This window comes from Hippoglossus stenolepis, chromosome 1 (genome assembly GCF_022539355.2).
Source record: "Hippoglossus stenolepis isolate QCI-W04-F060 chromosome 1, HSTE1.2, whole genome shotgun sequence".
NCBI lineage: Eukaryota > Metazoa > Chordata > Actinopteri > Pleuronectiformes > Pleuronectidae > Hippoglossus > Hippoglossus stenolepis.
In genome coordinates this window covers 14938267-14956811 of record NC_061483.1, presented here as the reverse complement: position 1 = coordinate 14956811, position 18545 = coordinate 14938267, and the positions used below count along the sequence as shown (strand labels likewise).

The window sequence follows — 18545 nt, the reverse complement described above, 5'->3', positions numbered from 1 at the left end:
ACAGGCGTTTAAGCTCTGTATCAGTAATAAACCTTGTCCATACTATCACACCCGAAAACACATCACCGATCACTTGCACTGTGCATGTTGGTGTAAACAGGAAGCAGTTGGTGTCTACTCTGCAGACACAGGTTGCTTTGATACAGAAAATAATACCTTTGAGAAACAACAAGGGTGAAAAGTACGGTGAGGGATTTCTTTTCTTGGAGCGATGATGAGGTGAAACTGTTACTGACAGCCTTCACCGCTGGTAGTCGAGAGGTGACAAATAAGAACCAGGAAGAGATAGAGAATGCATCTTCATATCCATTAGGCGAGTTTTAGTGGGATGAGGGGGATAAGGGGGGGATGCTATCCTCTTCAAACCAAAATTCCATCCTCATTGATAACCTGTAAATTCTGCCATCTCCTCTCAGCGATCTCCACATCCCCTACCAGAGAGAGGGGCTGTGCGTGTGCATATAGAGAATTTGTGTGTGTAGATGAGCATCTGATAGTTAATGCTGCAAACTAAATCGTGGGATCCACAGTTTATTTTTAAACGCTGAAACCACAGCTCCCTTTGCCTCGCTCTACCTCTCTCTCTCCCATACAAACATGCTGATCGTCTGTCACGTACCCCACCACTCCTGTAACACTCTCCTTTTTACTTTGTTTTGGTAGATGCCAGGTTTGCTGACCCCAAATGGGTTTTATTTTCTGCGTTACCTTGATTCACACCTATGCTCACACCTGGAAGCTGCCCAGAACTTCAGTCATATGTAGTTGTTGGCTTGGTAGCCGCTCCCTAGGAACAACTGGGGGCTAAGTGTCTTGCTCAAGGGAACCTCTGCAGTAGGTAATGATGGAGGAAAAGGGTTCGGAGTGGAGTTGTGGTTTGGCAGTGGCAGGCGATATTTGTGAGGGCAAGGTGCGTCTGTGGTGGATTAGTGGCCTGGCAGCTCTCGTAAAAAAAGAGAAATTGTTGTTTATTAACGGGATGAATGAGGTCAGGGAGAGCACGGATCTCACAGTGGAGCACAGTCATAAACTCACACTCTTTGTTAGAGCTGAATAGTCAAATCTGAAAAAAAAAAGTTAAAAGAAGCTTCCCCCAATGCATCTGTCATTAAAAAAAAACACACACACACACAAAATCTTTGATGCCACGAATAGATTTTCATACCCGAGGTAGTAATGTGTGTAATTAGCATTAAATGAGTAATTGTGTACTTGTAAATATTTTCAAATTCACATTAACTCTAGTATAACAGAGTTTGTGGATTTTTCTGACAGTAATTTTGCTCAATTATGCAAAGAAATGTGTGTTTTTGCTTCTGGGTACTGAAAACCAGATGATATATGCAGATGAAAAATAGCTTTAAGGTTATTCAGTGAAATTAATTTTATGACTGTGCATGGTCCCCTGAAATATGTTTTACTCATATGTTCACACTGGGAATTTTAGAATACAGTACATTTATTATAGTAAACAGTAGTTGTATTTGCTTCCCAGTCACGTATTTAGACTATTTGTCACTGAAGATGGTTAAATAAAAAATACAGTTTGCATAGTGGACTTCCTGCACTGAAACTTTTGTTAGATGTCACCTTAACTTTCCGTTCAAAGGCGTTCACCTCTGCTCCTGCGGTAATAACCGATGATATTGAATCCCTTGTGCCCTCCTCTGTTAATCCAGGCTGAATGGGCTGCGCTGGGTGAAGAGTGAGAGTCCGGACGCGGTGAGCCAGGTGACACAGCTGGACCTACGGGACAACTGCTTGGCCACGTTAGACCTGAGCTCCATCTGCAACCTGGAGACTCTGCACTGCCAGCGCAACCAGCTGGTGACACTCACGCTCAGCGGTTTCACACTGCGCATGCTTCATGCCAGCAGCAACCGTGAGTCAGACAAGAGCGGCAAATCGCTGCTGTTATGGCCCGACTGTTTGTTTGACTGTGCGTGTCAGGCCTTTCTCCCCAGTGATACGTGCATCTCATAAACACACACACACACACACATAAAAACAAATGGTCCCGATGTAGAGCTGCTGATTGCGCTTTTACTCTGTCCACAGGCCTCACCACAGTCAACATCTATCCAGTCCCTAACCAGCTGACACACATGGAGCTATCACAGTGAGTTCTGGTTGGGAATAATCTGTTTTTTCAACAGAAGTTCTGTGCTTTAATAAAAGTAGTTTGTCATCTAAAAGATGGTGTAGCCAAATTTGAATGATTAATTGTGTAATTGATAGTTAAACTCTTAAGAAGTGACGCCTCAGCTCTGTTGTGTCTCTTGTTTTTTTGTGGTAATGTTGAAGGAGAAGAACAATCCTGTCTACAATATTATAATAATAATAATAATAATAATAATAATAATAATAATAATAATAATGAGCCACAGTCCTCCTTTCTAATTGAGAATGGATTGACTTGGTATAGACGTTTGCCTTATACACAGAATTAACGGCTGCTTTATTTTATTGTATGTATTCAAAGCTGGGTGACTGTAGGTTTACTGTGTAATTATGTAGAAAATGCTACAGTATGTCAGGGCTCATTATGCGTATATTTGCCTCAAGCTGCTTTTGAACCAGATGCCAGGTGTAGAAAATATCTGTAGAATTTCCTTTTTCCACTCAACCTCCCATGTTTTTGTGAACATACAAAATCACAATAATTTAATATTATAATAATGTAACCCTTTTGCCTCCTATTTACTATAATATCGTTTGCTCATCTGTACAGTGAAATGCAAGATGCCAACTCTGCTCAGTTTGAGGTTTGTGTGTGTATCTGTATGTGTGTGTGCGCTTGTGTGTGTGTGTGTGTGTGTGTTGAGACAGGAACCTTTTGGAGTACCTTCCGGACTGGGTGTGTGACTGCAGGAAAATAGAGATGCTGGACATCACACACAACCTCCTGTCTGAGCTTCCTTCCAGGTTATTGGCCTTTTTCTCTCACTAGTCCTGAACCTTCTCTGCTCTGCTTTATTTCTTATGTTGTGTAATATGAATTCATTCAGCCTTGTGTACCAAACAGCTGGCTATACCGTGCAGAAACAGGAGATCAGGAGTCTCAGTACACATGGTCGGGCTTTTTCATATCTCACGCTAATGCCAAACTGCTTTTCACGATGCCCAGTTGAAGATTTTGTGATGGTGGTGGAATCATGGAAAGAACAAGGGACAAAAAAACAGCTCTTATCAGTCAATTTGTGAAAAGCAGTATCCGTCTTCTGGTCGCAGCAGTAAAACGTGGCCTGCTGTAGTGCTTGGCTCAGACTCGCCATCACTCACTGCCAGCTCTCAGCCGAGGCATTTGCATTTGAATAAGACATGTGAGAAGCTCTTGCAAATGAGATAATATTCCTCTCTGCACTGTTCCACCTCATGACTTCTGAGAGGGTTTGAGGAGAGAAGAGAAGGCTGCTGGTCTGTTTGGGTAGCCAAGCTGCAAAGGTCATTGATGGATTAGTTAGCATGTTTTGCCATGTCTGATAAATCCATCCTCTGCTTCACAGTGGTCCAGTCTGCACTGGGAGAAGATGTACTTTGGTTCTTTGCCTTTTTGTGGGGGGGGCGCTGTTCTTTTTGTTCTTGTCCTAATCATGCTCTCTAATGTCTCTTCTGGCCTCGGACAGACTGCTCAACAGCTTGAGTTTGAGAAAGCTGCTGGCGGGGAACAATCGTTTGCAGAGAGTGCCTGACCTACTTGACCATGTCCCTCTGGAAGCCCTGGACCTCCAGCACAACAGGCTGGCTGAACTCCCTGAGAGTCTCTTTTACAAAGCCTTAAAGTGAGTCTCCCAACCCCTTTTCTCCCTTTTCTCTTTGCGTTTTTCCTTTCCGTTCTGTCCTCAAGTCTTTTTATGCCATTACTCGAAGTCCGCTCTCAGCTCGTTCCTCTGCTTCAAAACTTTTACTTGTATTGTGTTCCCTGCTGTGTTATAGCTTAATATTCATCGCAGCTGACTGTTCTGGAAGTATAAAATATAGATGTATATAATGAAGTATATATTGTATGTACAGTGTCTATGTAGGGATTGTGGTCAAAATCAGCGGAGCATTTGAGACCGTAACTGGAGCCTCGCTTGCACTCCAATTTCCTGTGCGGTAAATCACTTAACACCCATTAGCAGTTCAGAAGCTCAAATGTACTTTACTGTCTCTAATGCAGAGACGTAATGGCAGTAACTGTTTTCAGTATGATGGGTTTCCTGATATCCTTTCCAAGAGCTGTGCAGCTTACGAGGGAGAGCGGTTACACTCAGGGCTGATGAAAACAGTATGAGTGTGGCTTCAGAAACCAGGTTTATCATATTCATACTTGTGAAGACACAGGGTGACGTCAACAGTCTTTCGAAGGCTGCAGAGATATCACTGCACAGATACTGTGATGCCTGACTTTGTTTTAAAGCAACAGCGGGATACGGTTCACTTGTTCCTGGGCCTGAAGGACAGGTTTTATTATTGTTCAGTATGTGAACACACAGGCAGTAACTTAACAACAGCACAAGCACCACTGAAGCTCAAATTACTGTCCGTACTCTACGCAGGCTTATGTGGATACTTTTTAGGAGTATCCTGTCCTACCAACAAAACTATCTGTCCTCTATCCTTTTCACTGGTGGAGCTGAGGTCAGCTTCACTTACATCCAGCGTCTAATCTGTTTGTACCCACTTTGTCCTGGATGATTAAAAATGGATTCAGGAAGGGATAAACGGGCAGTGGTTGTCTCACAGGAGGTTTCTGGCTGGCCAGGTCCTTTCTGTGTGGAGTTTACATGCTCTCCACGTGTCTGAATGGGTTTCCGCCCATAGTCCAAAGACTATACACTATATATACTATAAATTGAATGATTGTTTGTCTCTATATGTCAGCTCTGGGATAGTTGTCGATCTGTCCAGGATGTACCCGGCCTCTTGCCCAAAATGAGCTGCTCCTTCCGACTCAAACAGAATTTGGGATCCCTAAATTTTTGCTTTAACTTCTCCAAAACCATGGCCAACAAGAAATGAAGGGTTGGATACAGTGTTGGATGAAAAGCTGGCGATGTTCTCTACTGTAGCTTTTGTCATTCTCTATTGTTATTTGTCTTTCCTCACAGCCTGAAATTCTTAAATGCGTCAGCCAATGCCCTGGAAAGCATTCCTCCAAGCAGCCAATCCGAGGAGAGCCTCAGCACGCTCCAGGAGCTCTACCTGACGGGGAACAACCTGAATGAGAACTGTGGTGCTCTGCTGGTTGGACACCAGAACCTGCGGGTCCTTCACATCGCCTACAACCAAATGCTCTCCTTTCCTGCCAGGTTTGTTGCTTTTGCTCTCATGTTAGTCAATAATTTAAAGTGTTTGTCTTGTAATAATAAAAAAAAATCATAGTGTGGCTTTTTGTTGTTTTATTCTGTTTATCGTTTTCTCAAATTCATGGAATAATTCATTATATTTCATTGTGTCTTTTGTCCCTTAATTTATCACGTTTGATTGGATCCCTTATTTGGCATCACTGATTGTCTGTTTTGTGTTTCTGCCATCGTTCACTTACTGTATGTTTTATTTAACATCAAGCCCATGTACAGTGTCATGTTGTTGTACCCAGTGAGGTGATGGTATTATAATGTCCCTCTAATGTTTGTCTGTCTTTAGCAAGTTGAGTAAGCTGGAGCTGCTGGAGGAGCTAGATCTGAGTGGCAACAAGCTAAAGACGATCCCCTCCACTGTGTCCAGCTGTAAGAGACTGCACACCCTCATCGCACACTCCAACCACATTACTGTCTTCCCAGAGATCCTCAACCTGCCTGAGATCAAGGTCAGTTTTTTTTTTCCAGCCTGACTTGTTTGGTGTATGATAACATTTAGCCTGATTCAGCTAATGTGTCTTTTAAAAACATTTCTAGCTTGTAGATCTGAGCTGTAATGAGCTGACTGAGATCCAGTTGCCCGACTCGCTGCCTGCTACTCTGCAGGATCTCGACCTGACGGGCAACAACAGCCTGATGTTGGAACACAAAACCCTCAACCTCTTCAGGTGAGGAACAAAACCCTGACCCCGTTTAAAAAAAATAATTGGAAATTACTTCCTGAAAATGTGTCAATAGAAAATTAAGAACAGACACATTGGTTTTAGATTGTGTGGTTGTCTATAGACCTACTCGGAGTATATGGAGTAATTCTTGAAGTGAAACATGTATTGTGTATGTATGTTGTGCATCCATGCATTCATCCTTCTACTGTATTTCTTCTCCTTTTTCAGTCACATCACAACCCTCAAATTAGACCAGAAATCCACCACAACAGCAGGGGACTCATTGAGTGCCTCCACTCCATGGAACCATGGTTACTCTGAAATGAGCGGTCAAAGAAACAAGTGAGCACTGCTTTGGGTTCCTATGTGTTTTCTTTGTTTGCTTGTGAACATATAGAGCTACATATATAAAGTAATTGTTTTGCGTACAAGTAAATTACATTTCTTTCCCTAAATTAAGACACTTGACTATTCATTCAGTGTCTTTCTTGTCTACATGGGGTCTGGTTTACCCTGTAATTCTTTTGTCAAATATATAATAACTCTTTACAAAATGTTTTTGTGCGTTGATTTATTGTATAGATCTCTGTCTGGATGTTGCCATAGAAACACAGAGCAGATGTCTACAACTGAGTCAGTATCTGAATCATTGACAGGCACCTACATAGCTCTGGCATCAGGACAGTCATTGGATCTTTATTAAGCCTAGTTGGTGCAGTGGGGCCTAATAATTCTGTTGGATTTAATGCAATTTAATGCTTGTGCTAGTGCTGACAGCCCGGCTGCTCCTCCAGGATCATTGGCACCACAGGGGCCCAGACAGCAGCGTCTGATATCAGCTGTCACCCCCTTGACCCGGAGGAGCAGTGTTGCATGCTGAAGCGTTTATCTCTGAATGTAAGGTCTATTTGTTAAAGTGGATATCATTTTGGCGACAGGTTGTGTGTGTCTGTGCTGACTGTCGACCGGTTTGGAGACGGTGTGGAGGCATGTTACGGTATCTTTGATGGCGACCGCAATGAGGAAGTGCCTCGGCTGCTGCAGTGCACCATGGGAGATGTGCTGTGTGAGGAGCTTCAGCACTCCAGTATCGACAACGTGTACATGTGCAACACTTTCCTCACCTCACACAGGTAAGACAGATATTTAGTTAGTCTTCATTAAACCTTTTTGTATCAAGAAACTGCAGTGACTGCTGTGTGTAGCTGTAACTGGTGACTTTAAGAGTTTGTTTCTCCTGGAATGGGACAGGAAACTAGGAATGGCTGGACAGAAACTGGGTGCTTCTGCCTTGTTGTGTTACATCCACCATAAGCCTTCAGATCCGGGGGGCTACCTCAGCCTCACTGTGGCCAACGTGGGCACCTGCCAGGCAGTGCTGTGTCGGGACGGCCGGCCGGTACCTCTCTCTAAGGTTTACAGTTTGGAGAACTGCACTGAGGAGATGGAGAGAGTTAAACTCAGTAAAGCCATAATTACGGAGGTAATGAACAGCTCATATGTTTGTGTGTTTACATTAGAGCCATTATGTAGAACGTTTGATCAAATGCTAATGTGTAGCTTCATATTCTGAAGTACATGTAAGCTCTAAAACTGTATTTGTGCATATGTGGTTTTGGAGAGATATTTGGATAGATGTGTCCATATATGTGCAGATTAGACCGTTTCTACGTATTAAGGCAGATATGGTATACCAAAAAAATATACCATGCTATTTATATATAAATGTAGGTATATACATGGATAAAAAGTGTATATTTTATATAGTACAACTATAGAAAGTTGTATATACAGTATATATATGCAAAATGCCCTTTTCTGTTAGAAATAGTGCAGTTTCCTGATAAGTAGAGTGACATGAGAAAAACAGGGCAGTATTTAATTTTTTTATCGGATGGTGTTGTAGAGTCTGACAGCAGATAGCAGACTTTATTATGAAGCTTCACATTGATTCACAACTCTAATTGCACTTCCTGTTTTATAGGATAACAAAGTGAGTGGAGTGACATGCTGCTCTCGGCTGCTGGGCTGCTCTTACCTGTCTCCCTGGGTGCTTCCAAAGCCCTGGGTGCACACTGAGCCGCTCTGTTCCCAGGATGAGTTCTTGATCCTGGGTAATCGAGCTCTGTTCGAATGGGTCTCCTACCAGGAGGCCGTGTGCACCGTGCAGGCCGTGCGAGATCCACGTGCTGCTGCCAAGAAGCTGTGTTCGCTCGCCCAGAGTTATGGCTGCAAGGACAACATCGGGGCTGTGGTGGTGTCGCTGCATATCGGCGTGGACAGCTGCACCTGTGAGCCGCCAGTCTCCACCACTGAACCCCGCGGTGCCCCTCCTGCCCCTGCGCCTGTAACCGTGACCCCGGGCCCCAGTGAACCGGCCACCCTTTCATCCAGCAGTGGTATTGTCTCTGAGTTCAGCAGTGAGACGTCAGCCTCAGAGGTGGGCAGTGAGGCGGGGTCCACCGCATCAGACGAGCACCAATCATCTGGGCCTGCACCCCGCCCAGAGAGACGGTGTAGCCTACACCCTGCCACTACGCTGTGTGGGATCATGGTGCCAGGCTCAGGTGGTTCAGGAACCCACCCGGGCCTATTCCAGCGTCAGCCCTCCTGTGCCACGTTCTCGAGTAACCAGTCCGACAACGGCTTGGACAGTGACGATGAAGCTCCACTTGAGGGTGTCATCTCCAATGGCAGCAAGTTAGAGGTAGAGGTGGACATTCACTGCTGTGCTTTCCAGCTACGGTCAGGGTCCACTGAGAGCGCCCAGGACTTTGACCTTGAAAAGCGTAACTCTGACTACCCCAACGGCAAAATGCGCAGACAGAACAGCGTGGTGGTTTCTGCCACAAACGGCTGCCTGCTGGCTGTATGTGGGAGAGAGATCGCTGACCTTAAGAAGTCCCCTTCCACATGCAGCTTGTTTGGGAAGAAGTTGTCCAATGGCTCTGTGGTGGCTCCTGAGGACAGTCACAATCTTATTGAAGTGGCCCTGGAGGCTCCAAAGAAAAAGTCTGGTTACTTCAATGCCCCAGCACAGCAGGACCCAGAGGACCAGCTGATTGTTCCACCAAGTCTGGAGCAGGAAGTCAGGGAGCAGTTGAGAGGCCAGAGCCCTCTCGTCTCAGGCTCCTCCATAACACCCTCCTTCAAAGAGCCTGTGTGGGATCATCCGCACCCTCCTGCATTTCCCTCCAACATGGTTCCAGGTCCAGGCCCAGCTCCCTTTCTACAGCAGGAAGTCTACGATACTGCCCTCTAGGGGGGGACACAGCAGAGCGGCATGTGGCTGCAGTTCTGTGAACGTGCCATTCCAGGGAAGAAGAAGAGATATTTCTCACACGTGTGGGATATTCCAATTCAAGTTGCCATTCAGATCCATTGCGAGGACAAGACAAACCTGTTGGACCTTGACAGTCGTCATCAGCGATGTGGTACCATTAAGTCGAGGTCATGGACTACTAGTGAGTATCCAAGAAAAACAGGGGTGACCAAGTTTCTACTTCATAACACGATGTTGTGAAAAAGATTGCAGGTTACTATAGAGTAAAACAAACCTGACCTGACATGGGGTACCTCATGTGTGTAAACATGTCAGCAACATTTCCCTTTACTTGGAAAGTCAAGCAATCTGGAGGGTGTGTACGGGAAGATGGTGTTCAGTGAGGTCAGATCTCCTCTCCGGGGACTCTGTGGTCTCTCAGGTCCTGGAGAAAAGCCCTGTGACTGAAACTTGAAGAAGTGCCTACGATCCAGCCTAGAGCTCCTCCACGTCCAGGCTGTGTTTAGGGATGTGAGCTTGTTAGTTAGGGACAGACCGTGTCTCCGAGAGACCAGCGCTGGCACAGCTTTCGCTCTCCTCCTCTTCCTGTGGCTTACAAAGGGAACACACCGTATAAATGCTTGTAAGGCTCATCGGATAAGAAGAGGCGAGGACAAAATAACTGCATTTACATGGCCAGAACCATTGCAGTCATGTTTTATTTTTAATAACCCCACACAATATAGATAGAAAATCTCCTATATCAGATAAATGAATTATACACACTCATAATCAGCCTCTAGCTGATGTAGTGTGCTTGAGCTGCTGACACTGAGATTGAAAGGTATTTCCATTTAGAGCAATGTATTTTTGAAAACTGACAATTATAATATAAACGTCATTCAACTGTCGTGAGCTGATGTGTCGTGGATTCAAAAATCCTTTGATCAGTGTAATCTGTGACTCACATGGTCATATTCAAAACTACACCGGAAAATAAAAGTTTAATTTATTTTCTTATGACTTAAAGTATTGAATTTAAACATTTAAAAACCAAAACAACAGAGAAAATAAAGAAGGATATAGAATTATAACATATATAATATTTGAAGAATACTAAAAGATAAATGAAAACATATATAAAACATAATTAAGGTCAAGCAAAATAGCATTTAAAGAGGTAAATGGTAAATCTGTCTGAAGTCAACCTGTTAGATGTCCACTCATAGTCTTGAAAGGATGAGTGTTTAAATATTGTCCCTGTAACAGTGTCCAAATAATCATCTCATTTAATTTATTATTTTTTAACAAACCAGTTGAGGCACAAAACTAAAATATTCCACTGTGTATTGTTACAAAATGAAGGATACATGCAATATTTTTATGTATTGCAAATTATGAAATATTTTCCTTGGTACTAAGATTGTACATTTTAGTATTTATCCAAACTTTGGAGGCTGCTTCACTTTTACATGTCTAAACATCCACCCACGTCCCTGGGACCTGCTGACATTTTAACTTCTCATTTCAAATCTTTTTCTTCAGCTCACCTCTCCAATGCACAACCCAGATGATTGTCAGTGTGCGTTATTGTTATGTTTTTGTCTGGTTTCCTGGAAGATCTGGTCTGTGCACACAAGGTGTCACACATTTTGCAGCAGATCCCACATTTCTAGTTGGAATTATAGAAGCAGGTTATCCCTTTATATAACTTGATATAGCTTCTCTTGGTCACTCAGACACATTGCATCGATCCTTATTCCTGATCTAGAGACAATGTTTCTGTAGGATTCAGAGGATTTGCTCTATTTTCTCTATTTAGTTACACGCTGTGTTTTACTAATTGTTTTCTTAAAATATGTTGGACCAATCATATTCATCTCAGTTGAAAGGGGGTTGTCAAAAACTACATTACTAACATTACTGCCCCCACCTTGTGCCAAAAGAGAGGTCAGCTCTGCTGCTCGGCTGCTGTGCTCATGACGGCCATACGTTTGGTAATAGCTCGTGGTTTCTACATTAGATGTATATTTTTATGTAGCACTCCAACTTGGTAGTGGTGCAGTTCTGGCATTCCTCGGCTGAAACCCAGCTGGACCTTTCAGTGTTCCCTTTAAGCCTTAAAGTAAAACACGACTCAGTGTTTTTAGAAGGAGGAGCCCCCTTTGATTCATCCACTCGTGTTCAGTGTGTTACTGAACTCTTCAGCTCTGAGCAGGAGGTTTTTTTATTAAAGCAAACCCCCTCGCTCCTTTTGTCTTTGCTCCACACCAATGAGTGATAAGTCGCTGCTGAAGCCTTAATTGATGTGTGAGTCTGAATCTGTTTCCTGTTATTTAAAAGTTTGGTCTCTTGAAAGGAATAAACACTGTTAAAAGCACTTTGTACATAAAAAAAAAGTAGTGATTTTAATATATGAGATAGTGATCAACATGGTGTGTTGGGATTATTGGGGCTTCCCTCAGCCCAACATAGCACCTCTTCTTTAAGAATACATAGCCAGTGAGAATGATGACAATGTAAAGTGACATAACAATTCATTTACGATCATTTTTAATATAATGAATCATTCCCATTTTAGTAAATATGATTTAGTTTTCTCTCAGTTTCATCAGAATTTTGTCTTGACAGATATTTAAAGTTTCAACATCAGCACCACAAACAGCAGCGTCCTTAACATCACTAACACTAAAGCAATCTGACTCAGTAAAAACTAAATTATTGGGCCCCCTTCTGGCTGAAAATGAGGACACAGTTATGTTTACCATTATTTATGTATCTAGATACATACATATCTTTATGTATGTATTTATATATCTAGTATTTATAGTTGGATCAAATATTGAGCTAATTGATACCTTACCAGTAGAGCTACATGGAAATGGTTTTGGAAATCTCTCTTCATTTAAGTAGTAATAAATAATGTAAAAAAACAGTAGCATAAAAAGCTCACATCGAAGCACTGTTAGTTTCCTCATTATGCTTATTCATGATTCACTTATTTCAACTGAAGGTTCTATTTTCTTTTTCTAAATTCACCAGTGGGAATTTAAGGCTAATCGTTTATTTCCAGTCACTTTATTGATCAGTGTCTGAGATGCCAAACACCCGCGACTCTGTGTGGTTCTGACTGTTGCCTTTCACCCACACACGTTATCCGGTGTCTGGACTGATGTCGGTGAAACACTGGGGGCCACCGGGGGTGCACCTGCCACAGGCCACAGGAGGAGCTAGAAAGAGCTGCAAGACAAATGATTGTGAATATTATTAGTACACGTCTGAAACAAAGTTTGGGAAACTGAGCTGTTTATAGTGAGTTTGGAGTTGGAGAAGTTAAACTTTCCTAAAGGTTTCATACTAAGTAGTGGTGTTTGCAACCGATGTTGCCAACTCCCCCATACAAATATGCAAAGTGTGTATAAATATAAATGTATACCAGAGCTTCATTTTCCATCACCTGAATCCACAAAAATCATTTTTTTCAATTTGTCTGAAAATAAATATTGACTGATGTGTGTATGTATGTATGATGTATGTGCTTTGTATGTAATTTGCTCCTTTATGACTGTGTGTTTTCTTTTTGTGCTCATTTGCAGTGTAGTTTTATTATTCTGGGCCAAGTCAGGCGTCGACTGTATCGCACATTTCGTGCTCCTCTAAAACCACTTGGGTCACTTTTTTTACACATCTGTTCGCTCACTGTACATTTCTACTGTCCGTCTCCTGGCTGCCATCACATATTCACCTGCGGTCCTGTCTCCTGTACATTTCCAACATGAAGCGTATTCCATGAAACAAGCCATTAGGATCTTAATCAGTGTGCATGTACATATGCCAACAGTGTGCGTAGATACAGGAAGAGGGAGCACAGGGTACAGTGCATTGAATTGAAATATTCCCTTTAATTCTTAAGTGGAGGGGTCCAGTGGTAAAAAGCTCATCACCCACCTTCCTGCACCAAATTTTGAAAAAGAGTAGGCCACAGCGTCTGTGTTTGTTATTTTTTTTACCTGCGCATCATTTACTACGTGTAAAGGATCATTTCCTGTCTGCACAACATAACTCGCTCCTTGTACAACTACAGTCTGTTGCAACATGTCTTTTATGTGTATGTAAAATGAAGCTTAAGTGCACACGTACAGTAAGTGTATGCATGCTCGTGTGAATAATGGACCGACTGTAATTCCGTGTGAACGTGGTGAATGGAACCGATTGAAGAGGCTTTCCAGTTGTTTAACATGTGACCAAAGTAGCCGTTGTTCGATTTCACAGTTCCTTTCTCCGCATTATTTTCTAGAAATGCTTGAATATTTTTTTCACAATGCCAAGAAGCCGACGTTTATTTTTGTACCTCATTGTTTTCATGCAAATCTATATTTCTCTCTCCACCACAGAATCTAAAGTGACTGGGATTCCACATAAAACGGTTTCTCATGACGGTACTTTTATTTCAAGGTACTAATTATAACTGTATTTACTGTTCAAAGCATGCCCTAAATATAAGTCATGTTAAACACATACAAAATGGGTTTTATTTGTACAAAAATGGAATCATATCTAATATTTTTGGGGGTTTGTATTTTAGCATGCAGATTGCTGCTAAACTTTTAGGTTTATGTTTAATGATTTATTATTTAGTAGAAGGACTAACAATGTGCACTTTCGCTGTGTGTCAGACAGAACTGTACTCCCTTGAATTTTGAGAGTGGAAGGTAGTCGTCGTTTTATTTGAAATGCTGCTATCTTTAGTTTTAAGCAGACGAGCTGTTTTTAAATTAACTTTAAGCCAAGTAGCAATAAACTTTTTACTGTGATTTGTTTAGTTTTTTTTTGTCCGGTGTCCATTTTGCTCACCATTCCGTGATGATTTCATGCCAATAAATATGATCAAAGTTACTGTCTTTGGTCAGTATAAGATATGATGTGGATTGTAGTGTGTTGTCATTCATTTTAAATACCCACACTATGTAACAGGAAGGGATATTTGCCAAGGTCCCTATGGATGGGATGTTCTTTGTTATTCAGTTATGATAAATGCACAGAAAACGGTTCTCAGGTCAAGGAAATGAATCACAGGATGTCATGAATAAATTCCTAAACACAGTAGATCTGTGTTCTATTGGAGAAGTTTAGAATTAGGTTTAAACAGGAAAAGACTGGAACAAAGTGTTACTCTGCTTTGTTCAAATTGATTACAAGAAAATGGAAAGATACTGTCGCTCAATAGCGACACTGATAACTGCACATTTTCCCTCATCAGTGTGTATCAAGATTCACTTTGAAGGATTAATGATCCACAGACTGTGCTGAGATCTATGGAATCCACAATAATTTAGTCGTGGGGTATAAGTTATTTTACCTATGAGATGTCGGCCTGTAGAACTTGACCTGGGGAACAAATCAGCCAACCTCGTCCTTAAAAGTAAAGACAAATGCTGATATACTTACACACCCTATTCCAGAGGGAATTAAAGGACATTAGAAGTAAATAATAAAATGCTATTTGAGTTGTTTATTATAACTTCACAGTTACACAAAAAAGATAAACATGTATGTAAACTGGTTAAGAGGTAAAAGTAAACAATTCATCAAAGTATAAAAAAGTGGATAAAAAGTTGATTCTGATATGACCTAATATGATAAAACCTAACACGGTTTCTTCTCACAGGGATTCTTTCTCAATCCCACCGCCGCCATGTCGAGGAGAAAAGGCAGCTTAAAAACGATCGTCCTCATTTGTCCTTTGCTTCTTTAGTGCTCGCACTGACCTGAAAGCTCTGATAGCTAACACTGTACCAAAGATGAACACAAACACCCCCAACACCCCGAAGAGTCCTCCTGCGATGTCTGTCCCGTGGAACTGGCACTCAAAGCCCTTGTGCCCTTTGCTCTTGTACATCTGCTCCCTCTCCTTACAGATGGGATTATTGTAGGTTTCCTGCAGCTTAATGAAGTAGAAGGCCAGGGCAGGGATGTAGCCCAGGCCGATCAGGAAGTTCAGCAGAGCCTCCCCCAGCAGCACAGGCGGAAAGCGGTAAGGGACTCGGAAAATCCCCAGGCCGAGCATGATGCAGGCGTAGACCATCAGAACCCCGCCGCAGGCCATGGTGAAGATGTACGGAGGCAGCTTGAGCTGATGGAACAGCCGGTCCAGCTCCTTCACCCTGTCTGCGTCAGCCCCGGTGAAGGCATTGGCTCCACCAAAGTGGTAATAGTAGATGCCGCCCAGGCTGGCCAGGTCCCGGTAACCCCCTTGGTTGCTGTGTGGCACCCCAGCACAGATGACGATGAGCAGATTCACAAACAGCTCCATAATCTGACACAGACCTGGAGGCAGGATAAAAATGATACTGACGAGAATGTAGAGCTGAAACGATGAGACAATTTATTTTGAGAATTTCAAATATTCAAAATAAATAAGTAGCGTTTTTTCTGATAAGCGGATTTGCTTCTTTTATTTGTCATAAATGATAATGAACTGTATTCCTTTGGGTTTTGGACTTTTGTCAAACCCCAAAAAAGACTTTTGATGTAATCCAAGAAACTGGATGAATCTGATGCTTTTTTTTTTTTTAACTGTTTTCTGACATTTTAAATACAAAATAATTAATCATCAAAAAACGTTTTCCCATTCCAGCATTTGAAAAAGCTCATAGTAGTAAGCTACTTTATTACCTCCGCCAAGGAGATTATGTTTTCACCCCTGTGCACTTGTTTGTTTGGTCGTAAGCAAGATTACACAAAAAACTGGACCTGGATCAGGGGGCGGATCCGGTATTTTTCTTTTTCTTAAACACCATTTTTTTTGTGTTTTCCACTTATAATTCATGGTTCGTGATTTTGAAATAATATTTAGGGGACTGATATCTGTCAATGTGTGAATTTCGGTGCAGCTCAATTGAATTCGAGGGGGACTGTTTGGGTGTTAGGAGGTAACCCTGGAGGTACAGTATGTGCTTTGTGAAGGTAACAACTGAAGGAACAAGCACTGTTCCAACATAGACCTGAGAATGTTGAACTGATTTCACAAGTCAACTCAAAATAGCACAAGTGCTCCATTCTGACTCGTCGCTCGCTCTTCACTTCTCAAGAACTTTAAGTGGGTGATTTAAAAAAGGAAAAAAATTACATGAAATGTAATATTGTTAAATATATTCAGGGGCCCTCGTAACAAATTCTAGAAATTGTCTGTGAAGCTTTGATTGCACGTAACATTTCACAGAAGGACCCTGTGATGAATATACTTGCCTCTACTGGTTAAGATGTATCTCAGATTGTAAAGAGCTCGTCTGTGTTGTGGCTCATAACTCTCCTCTTCAGAGTGGGGCACTGGTGTCTCTCTGGACCCATAAAAACAATACAGTTTGTTTTCAGTGAGTTACAATCAATTCTTCCTCTGCAAAACATCTCATTTCACATATAATACAAATAAGCACGTTACATAGCCCTGCCCCAGGTGCTCTTCAGTTTGTGTGGAAAGACACGACAGCGAGGGCTGGCCGTTGTTTACAGAGAGCATCAGGTCCCTTACAGTGTGGAGGGTCCTTCACGGCCGCGGCTGTGTTCTCTGTAAGCAGGTGGCTCCTTGTGAGGGGCAGTTGTCATGTCCCTCTGCCTGTTTTGTTTGGGCCTCCTGTCACCAGCAGAGCCTCTGTTGTCCGTGTCTCTGGGCTTCTGGTTGCGACCTCTGTCACCGGAGGGAGGGTGATGGTCTCCATCATGTGAGTGGTCCCTCTCCCTCTCCCTGCTCCTGTACTCATCGCTCCTCTGCTGGTGTCTCCCCCTCTCTGGCATCTTCTGCCTACAAAAGAAGATGTGGACATGAATCCTCTTACAGACTAATAAATTAAGTGGATTGTTGGCTTATGCCTCTTTTGCTGCCACCGTGGACAGTAAAGATGCATTAAGGGTTAATTAATGGAGATGAATGGTTGGGTTAGGTGAAGGTCCAAACACAGAGGTTTCTCCATTACCTCCCCCAAGGTCGGTACGATTTCACCCCTGTGCATTTGTTGGCTGGTTTGTTAGTTTGTTTGTATGCAAGATTACAAAAAAAAGAGCTGGGCAGATTTCCACCAAACATGGTGGACAGATGAGGTATGGCCCAGAGATGAACCCATTGAATTTAGTTGCAGATCCAAGAACTTGACGGGGGGGTTACTACAGAATACTTTGTGGATATTGATGGACAAAATCAGGCTTATTTAGGGAGGGAACTGACATATGAGTGTGTGAAATTTGGTGGAGCTTGGTTGAATCCAAGGGGGCTGTTAGGCCTTGGCCGAGGAATGCATCCAACTGAGGGCCAATCAGAATGGGAAAGTGGTTAGAATGATTTGGGGCCCACATGCAGAAGAAGGACAAAATGACAGTAATTATTCAGATTTAGGGTCAAGATAAAAGACAACACACCTACATAGAATAAAATATATAAAAAGGAACAAAAAAACACTTGAATAAACATATATAGGCTATATCAATGTCTATATGTCAATCCACAGCTTAGATCAGTAGCATGACTGTGCTAAACCATATATTTGATAAGACCAAGCTTATTTTAATTTTCAGATTTGGGATAGATTGAAAAGACTCCTGCAGCCACAAACATGTCACTCGCACTACACCATCGAGGTCTTTTAAGTAAGAGTCTCCAGTTTGTATACGCTTGCTTTCATAGTTATAACCCTGATCATATAAAGTAAAAAATCAAAAGAGTCGTTAACGTGATTTCATGTCAACGTGGGAGCCCAAAGGTTTGTCGACATGAAACAGTCTGATCTCCCCTCTCACAAAGTTCTTCCGTGTATTTCAATGTTTTACGTGAAAGTGAAAGAGTCGAAGGCTCGTGAAGAAGACGAATAAATCATAATTTCTTACTGTGAGAGTCTCTCCGAGATCCGGTTTTGTTTACGTTCACACACCGAGAAAGTAGCAATCCAGTTTATCACACTTCCGGCTTCATATTTCCTCCTGCAGTCATCCACCTGTTATGTGCCACGCCCACTAGTTATCGCCTGGGAATTAAACTTTACTTTCTGCAGCTTCTTGTTCCACATTTTACTATCATAAAGTTAATGAAATACTTGAATCATGTTTATGCAAAACCTCGGATTATAAACCCGTTATTGTTTTTTTTATTATTGGTGACAGAATAAAACCAGACATCTTTAGATTCCCTGCTCTGTTCATATTGGAGTGTAAAGTGCTGACAGGGAGCGTCTCTAAATGTCAATAAAAACCGGAAAGAGTATAAAAAATGTTGGCTGCAGTCAC

The 18545-nt window shown here is 42.3% G+C and overlaps 2 protein-coding genes across 2 annotated transcripts in view; one reads left to right on the top strand and one right to left on the bottom strand.

Annotated features, from left to right (window-relative positions):
- phlpp2 (PH domain and leucine rich repeat protein phosphatase 2) overlaps positions 1-14194 on the top strand; it is a 36102-nt gene extending 21908 nt beyond the window's left edge. The window contains exons 10-20 of the mRNA XM_047341064.1: positions 1680-1882; positions 2059-2119; positions 2830-2925; positions 3627-3782; positions 5094-5294; positions 5632-5794; positions 5883-6013; positions 6239-6352; positions 6949-7143; positions 7262-7493; positions 7995-14194. Of these exons, the coding sequence (XP_047197020.1) occupies positions 1680-1882; positions 2059-2119; positions 2830-2925; positions 3627-3782; positions 5094-5294; positions 5632-5794; positions 5883-6013; positions 6239-6352; positions 6949-7143; positions 7262-7493; positions 7995-9272 (2830 nt within the window). The 3' untranslated portion in view covers positions 9273-14194. The remainder of the gene's footprint in view (positions 1-1679; positions 1883-2058; positions 2120-2829; positions 2926-3626; positions 3783-5093; positions 5295-5631; positions 5795-5882; positions 6014-6238; positions 6353-6948; positions 7144-7261; positions 7494-7994) is intronic.
- A 575-nt stretch (positions 14195-14769) lies between these two features.
- Positions 14770-18542, bottom strand: marveld3 (MARVEL domain containing 3). The gene is made up of 4 exons (XM_035162094.2): positions 18150-18542; positions 16804-17073; positions 16521-16618; positions 14770-15599 (listed from the first exon to the last, which is right to left on the bottom strand). Exons 2-4 carry the CDS (start codon positions 17064-17066, stop codon positions 14989-14991), a joined length of 972 nt encoding a protein of 323 aa, XP_035017985.2. The 5' UTR covers positions 17067-17073; positions 18150-18542; the 3' UTR covers positions 14770-14988.
- Positions 18543-18545: the final 3 nt, after the last annotated feature.

Coding starts and splice junctions, on each gene's coding strand:
- marveld3 (XM_035162094.2), bottom strand. CDS start 17,066: ATGCCAGAGAGGGGGAGACACCAGCAGAGGAGCGATGAGTACAGGAGC. Junction 16,619..16,803: donor CGTGAAGGACCCTCCACACT/GTAAGGGACCTG, acceptor TTGTTTTTATGG/GTCCAGAGAGACACCAGTGC. Junction 15,600..16,520: donor ATACATCTTAACCAGTAGAG/GCAAGTATATTC, acceptor TCCTGCCTCCAG/GTCTGTGTCAGATTATGGAG.